The sequence below is a fragment of the Ranitomeya variabilis genome, chromosome 2, assembly GCF_051348905.1.
Source record: "Ranitomeya variabilis isolate aRanVar5 chromosome 2, aRanVar5.hap1, whole genome shotgun sequence".
NCBI classification, from domain to species: domain Eukaryota; kingdom Metazoa; phylum Chordata; class Amphibia; order Anura; family Dendrobatidae; genus Ranitomeya; species Ranitomeya variabilis.
In genome coordinates, this window is record NC_135233.1 from 331,033,641 (window position 1) to 331,054,988 (window position 21,348).

At 49.4% G+C, this 21,348-nt stretch overlaps 1 protein-coding gene across 2 annotated transcripts in view; it reads right to left on the reverse strand.

The window, feature by feature from the left end:
• HPRT1 (hypoxanthine phosphoribosyltransferase 1) overlaps positions 1–21,348 on the reverse strand; it is a 71,528-nt gene that overhangs the window by 14,734 nt on the left and 35,446 nt on the right. For both annotated transcript variants that reach the window (XM_077285323.1, XM_077285324.1), the window contains exon 5: positions 4,867–4,884. In XM_077285323.1, coding sequence (XP_077141438.1) covers positions 4,867–4,884 — 18 coding nt within the window. The remainder of the gene's footprint in view (positions 1–4,866; positions 4,885–21,348) is intronic.

The following is a 21,348-nucleotide window of genomic DNA, read 5'->3' on the forward strand; positions in this document are numbered from 1 at the left end:
CTAAACATTTCATCTAGCATATTACCAAATGACAGATCCAGGAGAACAATCACATGTACATGAACCTGTTCAGAGTCTAAAATGAGCATATATAGCATTTCCTAACCGCAAGCATGTGAAGACTTTAAAGGGAATCTGTCACCAGTTTTGGCCGATATAAGTTACGGCCACCACCTTTCAGGGCTGATATACTGCACTCTATAATGCTGTATATCTGCCCCCAACCCGACCTGCCAGAGAAGAAAAATAACTTATTATACTCACCTGTGGGGCGGTCTGGTACGAGGGATGTGGCTGGTCTTGGTCTGGTGCCTCCCATCTACTTACAATCCCCATCCTCCTGCTTGCTTCGTGTGCATGATGCATCCCTTCGTTATCCACATCATCTTCTCGGCAGAGCGCTCCTGCGCAGGAGCACTTCTCTGCCCTGTCGAGGGCAGAGCAAAGTACTGCAGTGCGCAATGCGCAGGGCCTCTCTGACCTTTCCTGGCACCGGCGCACTGCAAGACTTTGCTCTGCTCTCAACAGGGCAGAGAACTATACCAGCTCAGGAGTGCGGTGCCGAGGAGACGTGTTACCCACATGAACCAAGCAGGAGGGCGGCAACGCAAGAAGAAGGGAGGCGCCAGACCAAGAAGAGTGAAGCCCATCAGACCAGACCACCCCGCAGGGAAGTATAATAAAACGTCTTTTTCTTCTCTTACAGGTCGGGTTGGGGGCAGATACACAGCATTATAGAATGCTGTATATAAGCCCTGAAAGGTGATGGCCGTATCTCTTAACAGCCAAACCTGGTGACAGGATCCCTTCAAAGGTGTAGTCCTTAGGACAGGCCATCAATGTCTGATTGGTGGTGTGTGAGACACCAGGCACCTCTCCACCGATCAGCTGTTCCCAAGCTGCACAGCTCTGTCAATAGAATAGGGCTGCGGCCAGGTACTGACTATTTACGGTTCAATGAAGACCTAAAAAAAACTCAATCGCGTGCACTTGCTTTAACAGAATCACTGAGGTGGACAAACAATAAAAATTAACTTTTATTAATATTACTTTAAAATAATTTCCCAAACCCTCGGTGATTGCATAGTCTATCCATTATAACCCTCTATATTTTGAGTTTATATACTGGATACTAATAAATAAAATAATAAATAAAAAAATAAATACATTTCCTTTTATCAAACTGTCCTACAATTCCCCTGATCAATGTTACACAATATAAATAATGTTCTTTCAATGGTAGTAAGTCACTCTCCCTCAGTTATGCCACATTGCAGTCTGTTTCTGATAATACTGCACTTGTGCCCTCAGGTATTTATGTAGGAGCATTGCACTTCTCAATCCACTCCCCATTGAGGTTTATGGGGCTTTAATAGCTGGTATAGTCAACCAGAAAGTACTCTCCAATCACCTTATTTATATGCTTGCCCTGGACAATATTGCTTATATAACAGACACTATTTCCACATCAGGGAATTATTCCAATTATATAGCACTCAGGGTTATGTCTGATGATGTTACACTCTTACCCTCCAAGGTATTTTAGTAGGAATATGGCACTATTGCAATGTCCTTTTCATTTCTGGAACATAACCAGATATTGCACATTCCTAATCTAATAAATCTCTCATAGAAGTTTGGAGTCCTAATCATAACTACGATATCTAAACAGAGGGTGTTCTACGGGTGCGAATCAATGAGACTGCCCTGTATAAACTTTCTTTTTTGATTACAAGATTGAAAAAAAGATCATGTCAATCAAGTTCAACATTTCTCCAACAAGTACACATTTTAACTATAAAGGACACTGTTGTGTATGGAGGAAATCATCCACCCCGGTAATGAAAGCCGTTATAGTGTCTGCCATCACTACCTCCTGTGGTCGGCATTCCACAGCCTGACTGCTCTAACTGTAAAGAAGCCTTTCCTATCTAACTGCCAGAATCACTTCACCAACCAGTAATGAGAGCCCCCTGGTCCTTAGTATGGTCCTTGGAAGGAATAAGTCACGTGCCGTCCTCTGTACTGACCACACGTATATTTATACATGTAAATCAGATCCCCTTCTGAGGCATCTAAGCTAAACAAGACCTACTGTACTTTACCAACCTGTCATCATACGAGAGGCCTTCCATCCCTTGTAATAATCTAGTTGCCCACCTTTGTACTGACTCATAATATCCTTTTTTAAAATGTGGAGCCCAAAACTGGATCCCATATTCTAGATCAGTGATTTATAGAGGGGTAACAATACATTGGGATCGTGGGATTTTCCGCTCTCTTTTTATACACCCTAAAATCTTGTTTGCTTTTGCAGCTGCTGCTTGACATTAAGTGCTGCTGCTCAGCTTACTTGTAGCCAGAATACTCAAGTCCTTCTCCTGTTCTGTAGTCCCGAGTATGGTCCCATTTAATGAATATGCAGCAATAGGATTACTCCGTCCAGGGTGCATTACCCCACATTTATCTACATTAAACCTCATTTGTCAAGTGTTTGCCCACTCTGACATCTTATCCAGATCGTTCTGTAATATTGTTATGTCAAGGTCAAATTTAAATATTCTACATAGTTTAGTGTCTCAATCCCATCCCCAATGTCATTAATAAATAGGCTAAAAAGAATCGGTCTTAGTACAGATCCCTGCGGTCCCCACTGCTGACTATATCCCATTTAGAGAATGCACCATTTACGACGACTCTCTGCTTCCTGTTATTTAGCCAATTCCCAACTAGGGATGGGCGGAGCGGTGGAAGTTCAGGTTCTGGTACCTGACCTGAACTTTTTAGAAAGCTCAGTCCAGGCACAAGAACAGTATGAGAAAAGCAAGCTTGTTGTTCCAGCTCTTTGGTTAAAATATTCCAAATTTATTCGAATGAGTAAAACATGAGAAGCTCATAGACCGCACTATAGTGCACACTGCGACAGAGAGCGACGCTTTTCAATCACAGCAGCGATCTTTATCAAAGCTACTACACCTGGAAAGATAAAGGTTTTTAAAAAAAAACACAGAACCAATCAATTGTCCGAAGACATCACATGGTATGTAAGGTCCTGGTGACTATGAAAAAACAGACAAAGTGCAGAAAACCCTAACAACATAGTGCGTAAAAAATTGGCAATACATACAAAATAATATATATAAAAAAGGAAAAACATGTCAATACTATGGTGTAATCCTAGTAATGAAACATAATTTTGTTGCAAGCGTTTAAAGCATTTGGAAACCTGGTACCTATATTATGGATCCAATAGGCTTCTCGAGTAAGTAAGTTGCGTCTGGTATCGCCTTTCTACAAGCGTGTGGGCTAGAACGAGTTAACAAACCGTTGCGAGGTGGGGATACCAAACGCCGCTTACTTATTCAAGAAACCTGTTGGATCTAAAATCTAGTGATGCTCATGGCCCTGGCAGTATTTCCAAAGACACCACCTTGGAGGTCCTGGCCTTCAGCTTCTCTCCTAGTTCCCTGTAATCATTTTAAGGACCTTCCATGTTCCTCTAACTTTGTCATTGGTACCGATATGTACCATGACCGCTGGGTTTTTCCCAACCCAACCCTGCAATCTGTTGAACCAGAGGACCCGGCAGACAATACACTGTTCGACATTCATGGTCTCGACAGCAGATGACCTTACCCACCTTACCTACCCATTCTTGTAACTGTTACCCAGATACATACTTCTGGGTCCTGATCTTCCCCACCTCCACGTCACTGGCCCCCAGTCAGTGCATGCTCAGTGAGCTCTAAACGCCTCTCCAGGTTTGCAATACTCCTGAGTGTTGCAAGCTGCACATTTAGATCCATTACCTGGGCTTCCAAACATGTAACTCGCTGACATCGAGTGCAGACATATTCACCCTATAACAGCTGTACAAGGCATGCATACATCTCATAAGATACACACCTGGTAGCATTGTCCAAGGAACACATTAAATGGGGATAAACCGTGCCGATAAAGGCAGAAAAAACAATGGAAAACTAGTAAGGAAAACACCAAACTATGCTCTTGTGTTAAACTATGATATTGTGTTTAACTATGCACTCATCTGCAGCCCCCGCACTTAAAATGCAGCCTCTGCTCCGCATATCTGGAACTTGTAGTCCTCCAATCAGCAAAAAACAGGTGCACATGCATTGTGGATTTGGGAAATTAATTATTTTAAAGTAATAATAAAAGTTAATTTCTATTGTTCGCCCACCTAAGGCTAAGTTCACATTAGCGCTCGGGGGCTTTGCGGAGGGATGCATACTTCCTCCGTTAAGCTCCGCATACTTCTGCATGTGTCCTGCGTACCTATCTTTAACATTGGGTACACAGGACATGCGGATGTATTGTTTGGACGCGTCCGCATGTCCTGCGTGCCCAATGTTAAAGATAGGTACGCAGGACAATTGCAGAAGTATGCAGAGCTTAACGGAAGAAGTATGCAGCCCTCCGCAAAGCCCCCAAATGCTAATGTGAACTTACCCTCAGTCAGTGATTTTGTTACTGCCGATTTGCCCCCTATTGATTTGAATAGGGGGAGAATGTGCAGTACCCGGGTGCAGCCACTATACAGTCCACAGAGCTGTGCAGCTCCGCAAATGAGGAGTTCTGCTCGCCGCAGAGTGCGGAACAGCTGATAGGCGGGGTGCAGGGTGTCGCACCTCCACCGAACAGACATTGATGACCTTGCCATCAGTGATAGTCTTGGGACAACCTCTTTAAGAAATATGTAACCAAGGCCCATAGCTGATAATATTTGATCACTGCTCCCCACAATGTCAATTCCCAGTAGATCTTGCAAATCCCTAGTCATTAATATTATGTAGCTTTTCTTTTAAAGCTTTTCTGCGAAATACATCAGATTTCAAGTGAACTTACCTCAACAATTAAGACATTCTGCAAAAAGAAAAAAAACACAGTAAAAATGCAATCTAGCTATATCTAAATACAGAATATACATGCACGCTAATGCCCAAATTTAATTGCCGTCATTGCACATTTTTTTCTAGTGTAATATTGGTTATCATAGTGACTTATAAATTATGGCAATTTGGGCATGGTTTCACTAACCAGATATTTTATCCTAATTCATTATTTTCAAAATGTTCCAAACATTGTAAAGTTTGTGCACAATTAATTCTACTTTGCCATCCTCCTGGAGTACAAAATCTAAATTTTTTTTTTTGTGCAATTGCAGACTAATGTGTGACATTTTAACCCCTTAATCCCATATGACGTACTATCCCGTCAAGGTGACCTGGGACTTAATTCCCAGTGACGGGATAGTACGTCATATGCGATCGGCCGCGCTCACGGGGGGAGCGCGGCCGGGTGTCAGCTGACTATCACGGCTGACATCCGGCACTATGTGCCAGGAGCGGTTACGGACCGCCCCCGGCACATTAACACCCGGCACACTGCGATCAAACATGATCGCAGTGTTCCGGCGGTATAGGGAAGCATCGCGCAGGGAGGGGGCTCCCTGTGTGCTTCCCTGAGACCCCCGGAGCAACGCGATGTGATCGCGTTGCTCCGAGCGTCTCTTACCTTCTATCCCTGCAGGCCCCGGATCCAAAATGGCCGCGGGGCTGCATCCGGGTCCTGCAAGGATTACTACCGGGTCCGGTGCAGGCGCTGGCAAGCCTGCAGCGCTGTCAGTCAGATCGCTGATCTGACAGAGTGCTGTGCAAACTGTCAGATCAGCAATCTGTGATGTCCCCCCCTGGGACAAAGTAAAAAAAAAAAAATTCCACATGTGTAAAAAAAAAAAAAATAAATTCCTAAATAAAGAAAAAAATATATATATTATTCCCATAAATACATTTCTTTATCTAAATAAAAATTTAAAAAAAACAATAAAAGTACACATATTTAGTATCGCCGCGTCTGTAACGACCCAACCTATAAAACTGTCCCACTAGTTAACCCCTTCAGTGAACACCGTAAGGAAAAAAAAAAAAAAAAACGAGCCAAAAAACAACGCTTTATTATCATACCGCTGAACAAAAAGTGGAATAACACGTGATCAAAAAGACGGATATAAATAACCATGGTACCGCTGAAAACGTCATCTTGTCCCGCAAAAAAACAAGCTGCCATACAGCATCATAAGCAAAAAAATAAAAAAGTTATAGTCCTCAGAATAAAGCGATGCAAAAATAATTATTTTTTCTATAAAATAGCTTTTATCGTATAAAAGCGCCAAAACATAAAAAAATGATATAAATGAGATATCGCTGTAATTGTACTGACCCGACGAATAAAACTGCTTTATCAATTTTACCAAACGTGGAACGGTATAAACGCCTCCCCCATAAGAAATTCATGAATAGCTGGTTTTTGGTCATTCTGCCTCACAAAAATCGGAATAAAAAGCGATCAAAAAATGTCACGTGCCCGAAAATGTTACCAATAAAAACGTCAACTCGTCCCGCAAAAAACAAGACCTCACATGAATCTGTGGATCAAAATATGGAAAAATTATAGGTCTCAAAATGTGGAGACGCAAAAACTTTTTTGCTATAAAAAGCGTCTTTTAGTGTGTGACAGCTGCCAATCATAAAAATCCGGTATAAAAAATTGCTATAAAAGTAAATCAAACCCCCCTTCATCACCCCCTTAGTTAGGGAAAAATAATAAAATTAAAAAAATGTATTTATTTCCATTTTCCCATTAGGATTAGGGCTAGGGTTAGGGCTAGGGCTGGAGCTAAAGTTAGGGTTAGGGTTGGGGCTAAAGTTAGGGTTAAGGCTGGGGCTAAAGTTAGGGTTTGGATTACATTTACGGTTGGGATTAGGGTTAGGGGTGTGTTTGGATTAGGGTTTCAGGTAGAATTGGGGAGTTTCCACTGTTCAGGCACATCAGGGGCTCTCCAAACGCGACATGGCGTCCGATCTCAATTCCAGCCAATTCTGCGTTGAAAAAGTAAAACATTGCTCCTTCCCTTCCGAGCTCTCCCGTGCGCCCAAACAGGGGTTTACCCCAACATATGGGGTATCAGCGTACTCAAAACAAATTGGACAACAACTTTTGGGGTCCAAGTTCTCTTGTTATCCTTGGGAAAATAAAAATTTGGGGGGCTAAAAATCATTTTTGTGGGAAAAAAAAAGATTTTTTATTTTCACGGCTCTGCTTTGTAAACTGTAGTGAAACACTTGGGGGTTCAAAGTTCTCACAACATATCTAGATAAGTTCCTTGGGAGGTCTAGTTTCCAATATGGGGTCACTTGTGGGGGGTTTCTACTGTTTGGGTACATCAGGGGCTCTACAAATGCAACGTGACGCCTGCAGACCAATCCATCTAAGTCTGCATTCCAAATGGCGCTCCTTCCCTTCCGAGCTCTGCCATGCGCCCAAACAGTGGTTCCCCCCCACATATGGGGTATCAGCGTACTCAGGACAAATTGGACAACAACTTTTGGGGTCCAATTTATCCTGTTACCCTTGTGAAAATACAAAACTGGGGGCTAAAAAATAATTTTTGTGAAAAAAAAATACTTTTTATTTTCACGGCTCTGCGTTCTAATCTGTAGTGAAACACTTGGGGGTTCAAAGCTCTCAAAACACATCTAGATAAGTTCCTTAGGGGGTCTAGTTTCCAAAATGGTGTCACTTGTGGGGGGTTTTAATGTTTAGGCACATCAGGGGCTCTCCAAACGCGACATGGTGTCCCATCTCAATTCCAGTCAATTTTGCATTGAAAAGTCAAATGGCGCTCCTTCCCTTCCGAGCTCTGCCATGAGCCCAAACAGTCGTCTACCCCCACATATGGGGTATCAGCGTACTCAGGACAAATTGCACAACAACTTTTGGGGTCCAATTTCTTCTCTTACCCTTGGGAAAATAGAAAATTGGGGGCGAAAAGATCATTTTTGTGAATAAATATGATTTTTTATTTTTACGGCTCTGCATTATAAACTTCTATGAAGCACTTGTTGGGTCAAAGTGCTCACCACTAGTGTTGAGCATTCCGATACCGCAAGTATCGGGTATCGGCCGATACTTGCGGTATCGGAATTCCGATACCGGGATTCCGATACTTGCCGCGTATCGGATACCGGAATCGGAAGTTCCAAGTTTCAAAATGCAGAAATTCAGCCAATGAGAATGATTCCAAGTGTGGGCACATCCTGTTTAGCATGGAGGGCATGAAACTACTGGCAAGGCTGTGATTGGCTGCGGAAATGATGTCATGCTGCAGTTTAAAAGTCGCTGGCGCCATTTTGCGATCACTCTGCTGTGAATTCAGTTAGTGACAGGACGCTGTTTGCTGACTGAGGGACAGTTTAGAGATAGCGATTTGCTTCTTTGTGCTTTCCAAAGGCTAATTTAGCAACCGCTGTGTTCACCTACTATTCACCTTGCTTTTGCCTTGTAGCGCTGTTTTCACAGCGATCTGCAAGGTCTGTGTGTGTGTGTGTGTGTGTGTGAGTGCAGCCCACTCTCTAGTCTGAGTGCAGCCACATAGGCCATCCATAGCTGGTTGTATTCAGTTCAGGGAGGGTGGTTCATTGCCTCATACTGTTCTTTTTTTTTTTTTTTTTTTTTCAAGTAGTGTAGTCTGCTGCTAATTTATTCAAAAAAATCCTATTAGTGTCTTTCCACCCGTCTCCAGCTAATTTGTGGAAAAACACTACATAGGATAAAGTAGAGGAGGGTTTTTGGGCCTTGCAGCGCCGTTTACGGCTGTCTGCACGGTCTCCGTGTGACTGCAGCTCGCCCTGTAGTCTGTGAGCAGCCATAGCCTGGTTGTCTCCAGCTCAGGGTTGTTCACTGCGTCATACCGCCAAATCAATTTTCTTTTTTTTTCAAGTAGTGTAGTCTGCTGCTAATTTATTTAAAAAAATCCTATTAGTGTCTTTCCACCCGTCTCCAGCTAATTTGTGGAAAAACACTACATAGGATAAAGTAGAGGAGGGTTTTTGGGCCTTGCAGCGCCGTTTACGTCTGTCTGCACGGTCTCCGTGTGACTGCAGCTCTATCTGTTGTCAGTTCAGCCCCCAAAAAAGAAATAAATAATAAAGTTCACCAAACACACCAGTTACACCACTTTACATTTGTGTAGGCCACATTAGCTCATATTAAAGTCTAGTCCACACTTTAGAAAATTAGTGTTTCTTATACCTGTTAGGAGGAGTTGCTCAGGAATAAGCACACAAATCCGTTAGTACTTTTCTGCTTATCTTTATCAGTCAACCAAGATGAAGAAGGCAGTGAGTAAGGCACGTGGGCGTGGGAGCCGTCGCGGAGCAGGGAGGGGACGTGGGGATTCTGTGCCTGCTGCGGGCACCGGTGACTCATCAGCACCCACTTTCACCAGGCAACAGTCATTCATGCGCAGCTTTGTGTCAGAGCGCCGTACACCGCTGCTGCGTGAAGAACAAATTGAAGCTGTTGTCGGATGGATGGCAGCTAATGCATCAACTTCCATTAGTGCCACATCCTCTCAGACACAGAGCACTGGAGAGCAGCCATCTGTCTCTTCACCACCTGCCAAATTGCCCAGGCAGACAGAGCCCAGGACAGGAGCCGTCTCTACTTCTGTTCTCTGAATCTCTTGGCTTGGAAACAGGGGGCCAGCCAAGCAGCATTGGAGAAATGGAAGAAGAGGCAGGGTGCAGTGATGCCCAACAGCTTTTTCTGTCTTCCTCTGAAGAGGCGGGTGGGCCAGTGGCTCCGGTCACCACATCGCAGGCCGCATCAGCTGATGATGACACTCAGGTGCCACTTACTGGTGCGTGCTCTGCTGCTGAGACTACCCAGGAGGAGCAGTTGGGGGCAGAGGGTAGTGTAGATGATGAGGTCCTCGACCCATCTTGGCGTGAGGGACAGGAAGGTGGTGGGAGCAGCTCTGAGGAAGAGATTCCCCGTACGGCCCAAAGAGGGAGAGGGAGGGGGAAGACTGCGGATCCTGCAGCCTCCGCTTTGGCACCCGTTAGGAGCATGTCTCTTCCAAAAGCCAAAAAGGGCGCTCCCAAGACTTGCAGTGCCTGGTCCTTTTTTGACACAGTTGCAGATGACATTTGCTATGTCAGATGCAAGGTGTGTCATCAAAAAGTCAAAAGAGGTCGAAATGTCAGCAACCTCAATACCTCCAACATGTGGAAACATGTGCGCAACAGGCACCCGGCGGAGTTAGAAAAACACACTGAAGAGGTAGGCCAACCAACAGCGGCAGCTACCACCTCTTCAGCTCGTGTTGCCTCTTCCTCTAGCTCACACGCAGCTGGTTCGGCTTCCTCCCAGGATCGCCGTGGAAGAACCTCTGGCCCTGTTGTCCAGAGACCCGCTGTAATTCCACCCGCAGCACCACTTTCCCAGTCATCCACACACTCCCAGCCCAGTCTACAGCCATCGGTAGTACAGGCATGGGAGAAAAGGCGGCCTTTCTCGTCAAACCACCCACGAGCACAGGCTCTGACTGCAGGCATTGCCAAACTTCTGTCACTGGAAATGCTGTCATTCAGGCTGGTGGAGACTGACAGCTTCCGTGACTTGATGTCATTGGCAGTCCCACAGTACAATGTGCCCAGCCGCTTTTACTTCAGCAGGCAAGCCGTCCCTGCCCTGCACAAGCATGTGGAGGGACACATAAAACACGCGCTACTGAACGCCGTCAGTAGCAAGGTCCACCTCACCACCGATGCGTGGACCAGTCAACATGGACAGGGGCGATACCTTTCCCTCACTGCCCAGTGGGTTAATGTCGTTGAGCCGGGTACAGACCGTGCGAGTGGCGCAGGACGTGTCCTGCCCACTCCAAGGATTGCAGGAATCCATTCTGTACGCATTGACTCCTCCTCCTCTTACACCAGTTCCTCAGAATCATCGCTGCAGGAGCCGTCACAGTCCACCTCCACATGGACCCGTGATGAACGTGTACCTGTTACGACCGACATGAGCACAGCCGTGGCCAAACGTCAACAGGCCGTCTTGAAATTAATTTTTTTGGGGAATCGTAGCCACACAGCGCAGGAGCTCTGGAATGCCATCAAGCAGGAGAGCGATGTGTGGTTTGTGCCAGCGAATCTCCAGCCAGGCATGGTAGTGTGTGATAATGGCCGAAATCTGGTGGCAGCTCTGGGCCTCGGCAACCTCACTCACATCCCATGTCTGGCACATGTGCTCAATTTGGTCGTGCAGAGCTTTTTGAGGGACTATCCGGATCTTGATGCACTGCTGCACAAGGTCCGCCTAGAGTGTGCTCACTTGCGGCGTTCCAGCACGGCAAAAGCGCGCATTGCGGCTCTGCAGCGCCGACACCGCCTGCCGGAACATCGCATCATATGTGACCTACCTACCAGGTGGAATTCCACGTTACATATGTTGGAGCGGTTGTGTGAGCAGCAGCAAGCTGTAATGGAGTACCAGCTGCTTCAGGCGCAAAGAAGTCGCAGTCAGCGCCGTACAGACTTCACAACCACAGAGTGGGCCACTATGAATGACGTCTGCCAGGTTTTGCGTCCCTTTGATTATTCCACGCGGATGGCGAGTGCAGATGATGCACTAGTCAGCATGACTGTCCCCCTTATCTGCCTGCTTGAAAAATCACTGCAAGCGCTAAGGGATGATGTTGTGGAAGAGGTGGAGGATGAGGATTCACCATTTCCATCATCTTCTGGACAGTCAGCGCCACGTGGTTCCTCACAAACGCGTAGGCAGGGGACAGTTTGTGAGGAGGATGAGGAGGTGTCAATGGAGGAGGAAGACGTCCGTCCAGAGGAGGGAGTTACCGAATTGTCCAGTACTCAGTGTGTACAGCGAGGGTGGGGTGATGACGAGCAGGCAGAGATCACGCCTCCAGCAGGGGACAGCGTTTCTTGGGCAGTTGGCAGTCTGCAGCACATGGTGGATTACATGCTGCAGTGCCTGAGAAACGACCGCCGCATCGCCCACATTCTCAACATGTCTGATTATTGGGTGTTCACCCTCCTCGATCCTCGCTACCGGGACAACGTAGAAAGCCTCATCACACCGTTGAACCGGGAGCGAAAAATGCGGGAGTACCAAGACACACTGGTGAATTCCATCATCTTCTCCATTCCAACTGAGAGAAGTGCTGCTAGTGCATTCCAAAGCAGCTCAGTGCGTCCAGGCAGTGGTGGAGGCTCTGCACAAAGAGGGAGCAGAAGCAGTGCCTCTGCCCAAGGCAAGACCAGTATGGCCCAACTGTGGCACAGTTTTCTGTGCCCCCCACAAAAGTCTACACCATCACAGACGGCTCCAGTCAGCAGGAGGCAACGGTTCCGTCAGATGGTGACAGACTACATGTCTTGCCCTCTTGCTGTACTCCCAGACGGCTCTTCCCCTTTCAAGTTTTGGGTCTCAAAGCTGGATACATGGCCAGAGCTAAGCCAGTATGCATTGGAGGTGCTGTCTTGCCCTGCGGCCAGTGTATTATCGGAACGTGTCTTTAGTGCTGCAGGTGGTGTACTAACTGACCGTCGCATGCGACTATCCTCCGATAACGTTGACCGGCTTACTTTCCTGAAAATGAACAAGGCCTGGATCTCGCAGGAATTTGCCACTCCTCCTCCTGATTAAATAATTAGGTCACTGTATACGTTATCCAGGTCTCCTGTTGTGTTCATCTTTCTACCACCTGAACTTAAATTCCTGGGCTCCAACACCGCCAGTTGAGGCTCAGAAGTGCCGTCTGCACAGTCAAAACATACGACCCAGTGTTATTGGGTTTCAGTAACGTCAGCTGATCCCCAGCTGTGTAGCCGGCAATGTGTCATGCGAACGCCACGCTGACACAACAACTGAAATGTAAGGGAATCTGTCCCCCCCCCCCAAGGCGTTTGTTGCTGAAAGAGCCACCTTGTGCAGCAGTAATGCTGCACAAGGAAAAGGTAGCTATTTTTGTTTAGCTCCTTGCACACGCAGAACTTAACACTTATAAAATGTGTCCACTGATACCGTAAAACCGTCCCGGAGGTGGGACTTTCCTTCGTAATGTGACGCAGCACAGCCGTCATTCCTACCCCCCCGGCGCCGCGCACCGGCTCCTCAGCGTTGTTTGATTCCGTCCCGGAGCCTGCGCTGTTATGTTATCCCGTGGCCAGGCATACTTAGCGCTGCCCGTCTTCTGGCATCATTTGGTGTCAGGATGGCTGCGCCTGTGCGGCCGCGCTGGCAGAGAGCCCGCCTCGCAGTGTCTTCTGATTTAATCCCACTGGGGGCCTGGGATCCATGGACATGTGCAGTGCATATCTGAACCTCCACCTCTCACTCATCTCCCTATGGCTTCTTCAGACTGTTCGGTGTCAGCTGGTCCCTAATAGCATGCCACGGCCGTGACACCGCACAGTCTTAAGAAGCCGTAGGGAGGGGAGTGAGAGGCGAGGATATGCACTGCGCATGTCCATGGATCCCAGGCCCCCAGTGGGATTAAATCAGAAGACACTGCGAGGCGGGCTCTCTGCCAGCGCGGCCGCACAGGCGCAGCCATCCTGACACCAAATGATGCCAGAAGACGGGCAGCGCTAAGTGTGCCTGGCCACGGGATAACATAACAGCGCAGGCTCCGGGACGGAATCAAACAACGCTGAGGAGCCGGTGCGCGGCGCCGGGGGGGTAGGAATGACGGCTGTGCTGCGTCACATTACGAAGGAAAGTCCCACCTCCGGGACGGTTTTACGGTTGCAGGGGACACATTTTATAAGTGTTTAGTTCTGTGTTTGCAAGGAGCATGATGAAAAGAGCCACCTTTTCCTTTTGCATCTTTTGTGCTGCACAAGCTGGCTCTTTCAGCTACAAACGCCTTGGGGGGGGGGGGGGGGTTAAAGGTTCCCTTTCGACTTTCTCAGGCTTCGGCCTACATTGTGTTCCTCTGCTTTTCCACCTGTCCCTGGGCTCCAACACCGCCAGTTGCCGTCCAGAAGTGCTGTACGCACAGTCAACAGTCGCTCCTCTGTTATTGGGGTTCAGTAACGTCAGCTGTTCCCCTGCTGTGTGTGTGGCAATCCCTCCTACCTCCTCCAACCTCCTCCTCCTCCACCTGTCCCTGGGCTCCAACACCGCCAGTTGCCGTCCAGAAGTGCTGTACGCACAGTCAACAGTCGCTCCTCTGTTATTGGGGTTCAGTAACGTCAGCTGTTCCCCTGCTGTGTGTGTGGCAATCCCTCCTACCTCCTCCTACCTCCTCCAACCTCCTCCTCCTCCACCTGTCCCTGGGCTCCAACACCGCCAGTTGCCGTCCAGAAGTGCTGTACGCACAGTCAACAGTCCCTCCTCTGTTATTGGGGTTCAGTAACGTCAGCTGTTCCCCTGCTGTGTGTGTGGCAATCCCTCCTACCTCCTCCAACCTCCTCCAACCTCCTCCTCCTCCACCTGTCCCTGGGCTCCAACACCGCCAGTTGCCGTCCAGAAGTGCTGTACGCACAGTCAACAGTCCCTCCTCTGTTATTGGGGTTCAGTAACGTCAGCTGTTCCCCTGCTGTGTGTGTGGCAATCCCTCCTACCTCCTCCAACCTCCTCCAACCTCCTCCTCCTCCACCTGTCCCTGGGCTCCAACACCGCCAGTTGCCGTCCAGAAGTGCTGTACGCACAGTCAACAGTCGCTCCTCTGTTATTGGGGTTCAGTAACGTCAGCTGTTCCCCTGCTGTGTGTGTGGCAATCCCTCCTACCTCCTCCTACCTCCTCCAACCTCCTCCTCCTCCACCTGTCCCTGGGCTCCAACACCGCCAGTTGCCGTCCAGAAGTGCTGTACGCACAGTCAACAGTCCCTCCTCTGTTATTGGGGTTCAGTAACGTCAGCTGTTCCCCTGCTGTGTGTGTGGCAATCCCTCCTACCTCCTCCAACCTCCTCCTCCTCCACCTGTCCCTGGGCTCCAACACCGCCAGTTGCCGTCCAGAAGTGCTGTACGCACAGTCAACAGTCCCTCCTCTGTTATTGGGGTTCAGTAACGTCAGCTGTTCCCCTGCTGTGTGTGTGGCAATCCCTCCTACCTCCTCCAACCTCCTCCAACCTCCTCCTCCTCCACCTGTCCCTGGGCTCCAACACCGCCAGTTGCCGTCCAGAAGTGCTGTACGCACAGTCAACAGTCCCTCCTCTGTTATTGGGGTTCAGTAACGTCAGCTGTTCCCCTGCTGTGTGTGTGGCAATCCCTCCTACCTCCTCCAACCTCCTCCTCCTCCACCTGTCCCTGGGCTCCAACACCGCCAGTTGCCGTCCAGAAGTGCTGTACGCACAGTCAACAGTCGCTCCTCTGTTATTGGGGTTCAGTAACGTCAGCTGTTCCCCTGCTGTGTGTGTGGCAATCCCTCCTACCTCCTCCAACCTCCTCCTCCTCCTCCACCTGTCCCTGGGCTCCAACACCGCCAGTTGCCGTCCAGAAGTGCTGTACGCACAGTCAACAGTCCCTCCTCTGTTATTGGGGTTCAGTAACGTCAGCTGTTCCCCTGCTGTGTGTGTGGCAATCCCTCCTACCTCCTCCAACCTCCTCCTCCTCCACCTGTCCCTGGGCTCCAACACCGCCAGTTGCCGTCCAGAAGTGCTGTACGCACAGTCAACAGTCGCTCCTCTGTTATTGGGGTTCAGTAACGTCAGCTGTTCCCCTGCTGTGTGTGTGGCAATCCCTCCTACCTCCTCCAACCTCCTCCAACCTCCTCCTGTCCCTGGGCTCCAACACCGCCAGTTGCCGTCCAGAAGTGCTGTACGCACAGTCAACAGTCGCTCCTCTGTTATTGGGGTTCAGTAACGTCAGCTGTTCCCCTGCTGTGTGTGTGGCAATCCCTCCTACCTCCTCCTACCTCCTCCAACCTCCTCCTCCTCCACCTGTCCCTGGGCTCCAACACCGCCAGTTGCCGTCCAGAAGTGCTGTACGCACAGTCAACAGTCCCTCCTCTGTTATTGGGGTTCAGTAACGTCAGCTGTTCCCCTGCTGTGTGTGTGGCAATCCCTCCTACCTCCTCCAACCTCCTCCACCTGTCCCTGGGCTCCAACACCGCCAGTTGCCGTCCAGAAGTGCTGTACGCACAGTCAACAGTCGCTCCTCTGTTATTGGGGTTCAGTAACGTCAGCTGTTCCCCTGCTGTGTGTGTGGCAATCCCTCCTACCTCCTCCAACCTCCTCCTCCTCCACCTGTCCCTGGGCTCCAACACCGCCAGTTGCCGTCCAGAAGTGCTGTACGCACAGAGCCAAACACCTCGCCAATGTGTTAGTGGGGTTCAGCACCGCCAGCTGTTCCCCTGCTGTGTATACGGCAACGTGTACTGCGACCGCCACGCAGGCACAACAAGTTAAATTTAAGGGAACCTGTCCCCCCCCCCCCCAGGCGTTTGTTACTGAAGGAGCCACCTTGTGCAGCAGTAATGATGCAAAGGGAAAAAGTGCCTCTTTTCGTGGTGCTCCTTGCAGATGCTGAACCTAACACTTATGAAATGTGTCCCCTCACAGCGTTCAACCGTCCGGTAGGTGGAACTTTCCTTTGTCATGTGACGCAGCACAGCCGTCATTTTTACCCCCTTGGCGCCGTGCACCGCCTCCTCAGCGTTGTTTGAATCTGTCCCGGAGCCTGCGCTGTTAGGTTACCCCTTGGCCATGCACACATTTCGCGCTGCCCGTCTTCTGACATCATTTGCTGTCAGGCTGGCTGCGCCTGTGTGGGTGCGCTGTCCGAGATTCAGCCTCGCGGTGTCGTGTAATGTAATCCCACCGCGGGCCTGGGATCCGTGGCCATGCGCAGTGCATATCCTCGCCTCTCACTCCCCTCCCTACGGCTTCTAAAGACTGTTCGGTGTCAGCTGATCCCTAATAGCATGCCACGGCCGTGACACCGCACAGTCTGAAGAAGCCGTAGGGAGGGGAGTGAGAGGCGAGGATATGCACTGCGCATGGCCACGGATCCCAGGCCCGCGGTGGGATTACATTACACGACACCGCGAGGCTGAATCTCGGACAGCGCACCCACACAGGCGCAGCCAGCCTGACAGCAAATGATGTCAGAAGACGGGCAGCGCGAAATGTGTGCATGGCCAAGGGGTAACCTAACAGCGCAGGCTCCGGGACAGATTCAAACAACGCTGAGGAGGCGGCGCACGGCGCCAAGGGGGTAAAAATGACGGCTGTGCTGCGTCACATGACAAAGGAAAGTTCCACCTACCAGACGGTTGAACGCTGTGAGGGGACACATTTCATAAGTGTTAGGTTCAGCATCTGCAAGGACCATAATTAAAAGAGCTAAGTTTACCTTTTCCAGCATTAGTGCTGTACACGATGGCTCTTCCAGCTACAAACGCCTGGGGGGGGGGGGAGGGTTAAAGGTTTCCTTTCAACTTGCTCCAGTGCAGGCTTCGGCCTACACTCCGCTCCCCCTGCTCCTCCTGCTGACCCTGGGCTCTAACACCGCCAGTTGGGGCCCAGATGTGCTAGCTGCACAGAGAAAAACAACTCGCCAATGTGTCAGTGGGGTTCAGCACCGCCAGCTGTTCCCCTGCTGTGCAGCCGGCAACGTGTCCTGCAACTGCCACGCAGGCACAACAGACCCAAAAGCTGCCGCCAGTGCAGGCTTCGGCCTACACTCTGCTCCATCTCCTCCTCCTGCTGAACCCGGGCTCCAACACCGCCAGTTGGGGCCCGGTACTGCTAGCTGCACAGAGAAAAACAACTCGCCAATGTGTCAGTGGGGTTCAGCACCGCCAGCTGTTCCCCTGCTGTGCAGCCGGCAACGTGTCCTGCAACTGCCACGCAGGCACAACAGACCCAAAAGCTGCCGCCAGTGCAGGCTTCGGCCTACACTCTGCTCCATCTCCTCCTCCTGCTGAACCCGGGCTCCAACACCGCCAGTTGGGGCCCGGTACTGCTAGCTGCACAGAGAAAAACACCAGCCAATGTGTCAGTGGGGTTCAGCACCGCCAGCTGTTCCCCTGCTGTGCAGCCGGCAACGTGTCCTGCAACTGCCACGCAGGCACAACAGACCCAAAAGCTGCCGCCAGTGCAGGCTTCGGCCTACACTCTGCTCCATCTCCTCCTTCTGCTGAACCCGGGCTCCAACACCGCCAGTTGGGGCCCGGTACTGCTAGCTGCACAGAGAAAAACACCAGCCAATGTGTCAGTGGGGTTCAGCACCGCCAGCTGTTCCCCTGCTGTGCAGCCGGCATCGTGTCCTGCAAAAGCCACGCAGACACAAGAACTGAAATTGAAGGGAACCTGTCCCCCCTCCCACAGGCGTTTGTACGTTTTAAAGGCCACCTTGTACAGCGGTAATGCTGCATCTGTGCAAGGTGGCTCATAAACGTATTCTCCTCGCACATGTGGAACTGAAAACACGTCTAAAATGTGTCCTCTGTGTGACCATTTAACCGTCCCGGTGGTGTGACTTTCCTTTGTAATGACACGCTGCAACCCCCTTGGTAGCGCTGCCCGTCTTCTGGCATCATTGTTTGGCTGCCTGCGCCTCTGCGGCCGCCCTGACCCACACAACGCCCCTCGTTGTCATATTTATTGGGACTGCGAGGGTGTGATTGATGGGCATGATCAGTGCATCAGTTCGCCTGTCCCTCATCTCCTTCCGCCTTCTGCGGACTGTGCGGCTTCATGGCCGTGGCATGCGATAAGGGATCAGATGACGCCGCACAGTCTGAAGCGGGTGTAAGGACCCGAGTGTGAGAGGCGAACATATGTGCTGCGCCAGGCCCTGAATCCCAGCCCCGCAGTGTTTTAACAATGTTAAGACACTGCGGGGCTGGGGTTCATGGTCATCGCGAACCGCACCGGCCGACATTAAATGATGCCAGAACATGGGCAGCGCTAACAGCGCTAGGCCAGGGGATAACACGACAGCGCAGACTCCTGTACAGCAAATAACAACGCTCAGGAGGCTGCACCCAGCACCAAGGTGGGATTCTTGACATCTGTGCTGCGTCTCATTACAAAGGGAACTCGCGCCTCCAACACAGTTTGACTGTATAAAGGGCTAAATGTTATACGTGTTTCATTCAGCGTGTGCAAGGAGCGAAATTAAAAGAGCAACCTTTGACTTGTGCAGCACTACTGCTGCATAAGCTGTGGCTCTTCTACTTTGTAACCCCTGAGGGGGGGTTAAAGGTTACCTTTGAAATTGGTTCAATTAGGCTTCGGCCTACACTCTGCTCCCCCTGCAGAGCCCTGGGCTCCAACACCGCCAGTTGGGGCCCGGTACTGCTAGCTGCACAGAGAAAAACACCAGCCAATGTGTCAGTGGGGTTCAGCACCGCCAGCTGTTCCCCTGCTGTGCAGCCGGCATCGTGTCCTGCAAAAGCCACGCAGACACTTGCTCTTGTACCTTCTGCTCCCCATCCTGGTTCCAGTACCGTCAGCTGGTTCCGGGCAGAGCCTTTGGCTTAGGTGCCTCCCTCTGGGTATCCGAGTTCCACCAACGTCAGGTGGTCCTTGGTAGTGCTTTCAGGCACGGGTACCTCCTGCTTAGTAACCGGGTTCCAGTAACGTCAGCTGGTCCTCGGTAGTTCCATTGGCTCTTGGACCTTCGGCTACCCATCCGGGTTCCAGCACCGTCAGCTGGTTCTCGGCACTGTCTTTTGCTCTTGTACCTTCTGCTCCCCATCCTGGTTCCAGTACCGTCAGCTGGTTCCGGGCAGAGCCTTTGGCTTAGGTGCCTCCCTCTGGGTATCTGAGTTCCACCAACGTCAGGTGGTCCTTGGTAGTGCTTTCAGGCACGGGTACCTCCTGCTTAGTAACCGGGTTCCAGTAACGTCAGCTGGTCCTCGGTAGTTCCATTGGCTCTTGGACCTTCGGGTAGCCATCCGAGTTCCAGTTCCATCAGCTGGTTCTCGGCATTTTCTCAGCCTTCTTGTACCTTCTGCTACATTTCCAAGTTCAAGAGACTAAACACGATGACCTGGAAGAACACCCCTAAGATGACGACGACACCAGAGACGACAACCACCGTGATGACGACGACCCTGGAGACGATGACCCTGAAGACCACCGTGATGACGACGACCCCGGAGACGACGACCCTGAAGACCACCCCGATGACGACGACCCCGGAGACGACGACGACCTGGAAGACCGAGAAGCAGAAGAACAAGAGGCTGCAGAACAAAGAGCAGAAGAACATTAAGCATAACACTAAATATCAGAGCAAAAAATATTATCTAAATTATAAGCAGAAGACGACTAAGCAGTGTATGGGGGTGAGTCCGTTCCTCCTCGTGGTGCCCCTGGATAAAGCCTGATGCTGCAGGCCAAACTGAACGCGGACAAATGTAACTGTTTTGTGACAGGCAGAACGGAAGGTGTAATCTTCAAACTTTTATAGATAACAACTACGGGAATGCCTGTCACAAATAAGAATATGATGAAGTAGAATATGATGAAGATAATAGTAAAATAAAAAGAATATGAACAATGTAACCCAAAAAATAATAGGTAGAAGATGAAGAAGAAGATGAATAAGGTGAAGAAGTTGATGTCAAAGAAGCTGATGATGAGGATAATGAAGAAGAAAGCGTGGGAGAAGTAAAAAAGAAGGTGAAGGGCGTTGAAGTAGTGAAACATCAATATCTGACATAAAAAAAAAAAAAAATAACATAGTCAAATTCTTTCTAAGAATGTCATAAAAAATAAAAAAAAAATCCTGCTATTCTATTACATTGGGCTAAACCTCTGTGCCTTTAATGTCTCCGCCACGTCCCCCAATACATCCTACATTATTCTTAGTTGTTTTCCTTCATGTAGAATGAACCTACAACTTTATAAAGGGTTTATTTTAATTCCGATATTTTCGTCCCATTGACTTGCATTGGGATCGGGTATCGGTATCGGATTGGATCCGATATTTTGACGGTATCGGCCGATACTTTCTGATACCGATACTTTCCGATATCGGAAAGTATCGCTCAACACTACTCACCACACATCTAGATAAGTTCCTTAAGGGGTCTACTTTCCAAAATGGTGTCACTTGTGGGGGGTTTCAATATTTAGGCACATCAAGGGCTCTCCAAATGCAACATGGCGTCCCATCTTAAGTCCAGTCAATTTTGCATTGAAAAGTAAAATGGCGCTCCTTCCCTTCCGAGCTCTGCTATGCGCCCAAACAGTGGTTTACCCCCACATATGGGGTATCAGAGTACTCAGGACAAATTGTACAACAACTTTTGGGGTCCATTTTCTCCTGTTACCCTTGGTAAAATAACACAAATTGGAGCTGAAATAAATTTTGTGTGAAAAAAAGTTAAATGTTCATTTTTATTTAAACATTCCAAAAATTCCTGTGAAACACCTGAAGGGTTAATAAACTTCTTGAATGTGGTTTTGAGCACCTTGAGGGGTGCAGTTTTTAGAATGGTGTCACACTTGGGTATTTTCTATCATATAGACCCCTCAAAATGACTTCAAATGAGATGTGGTC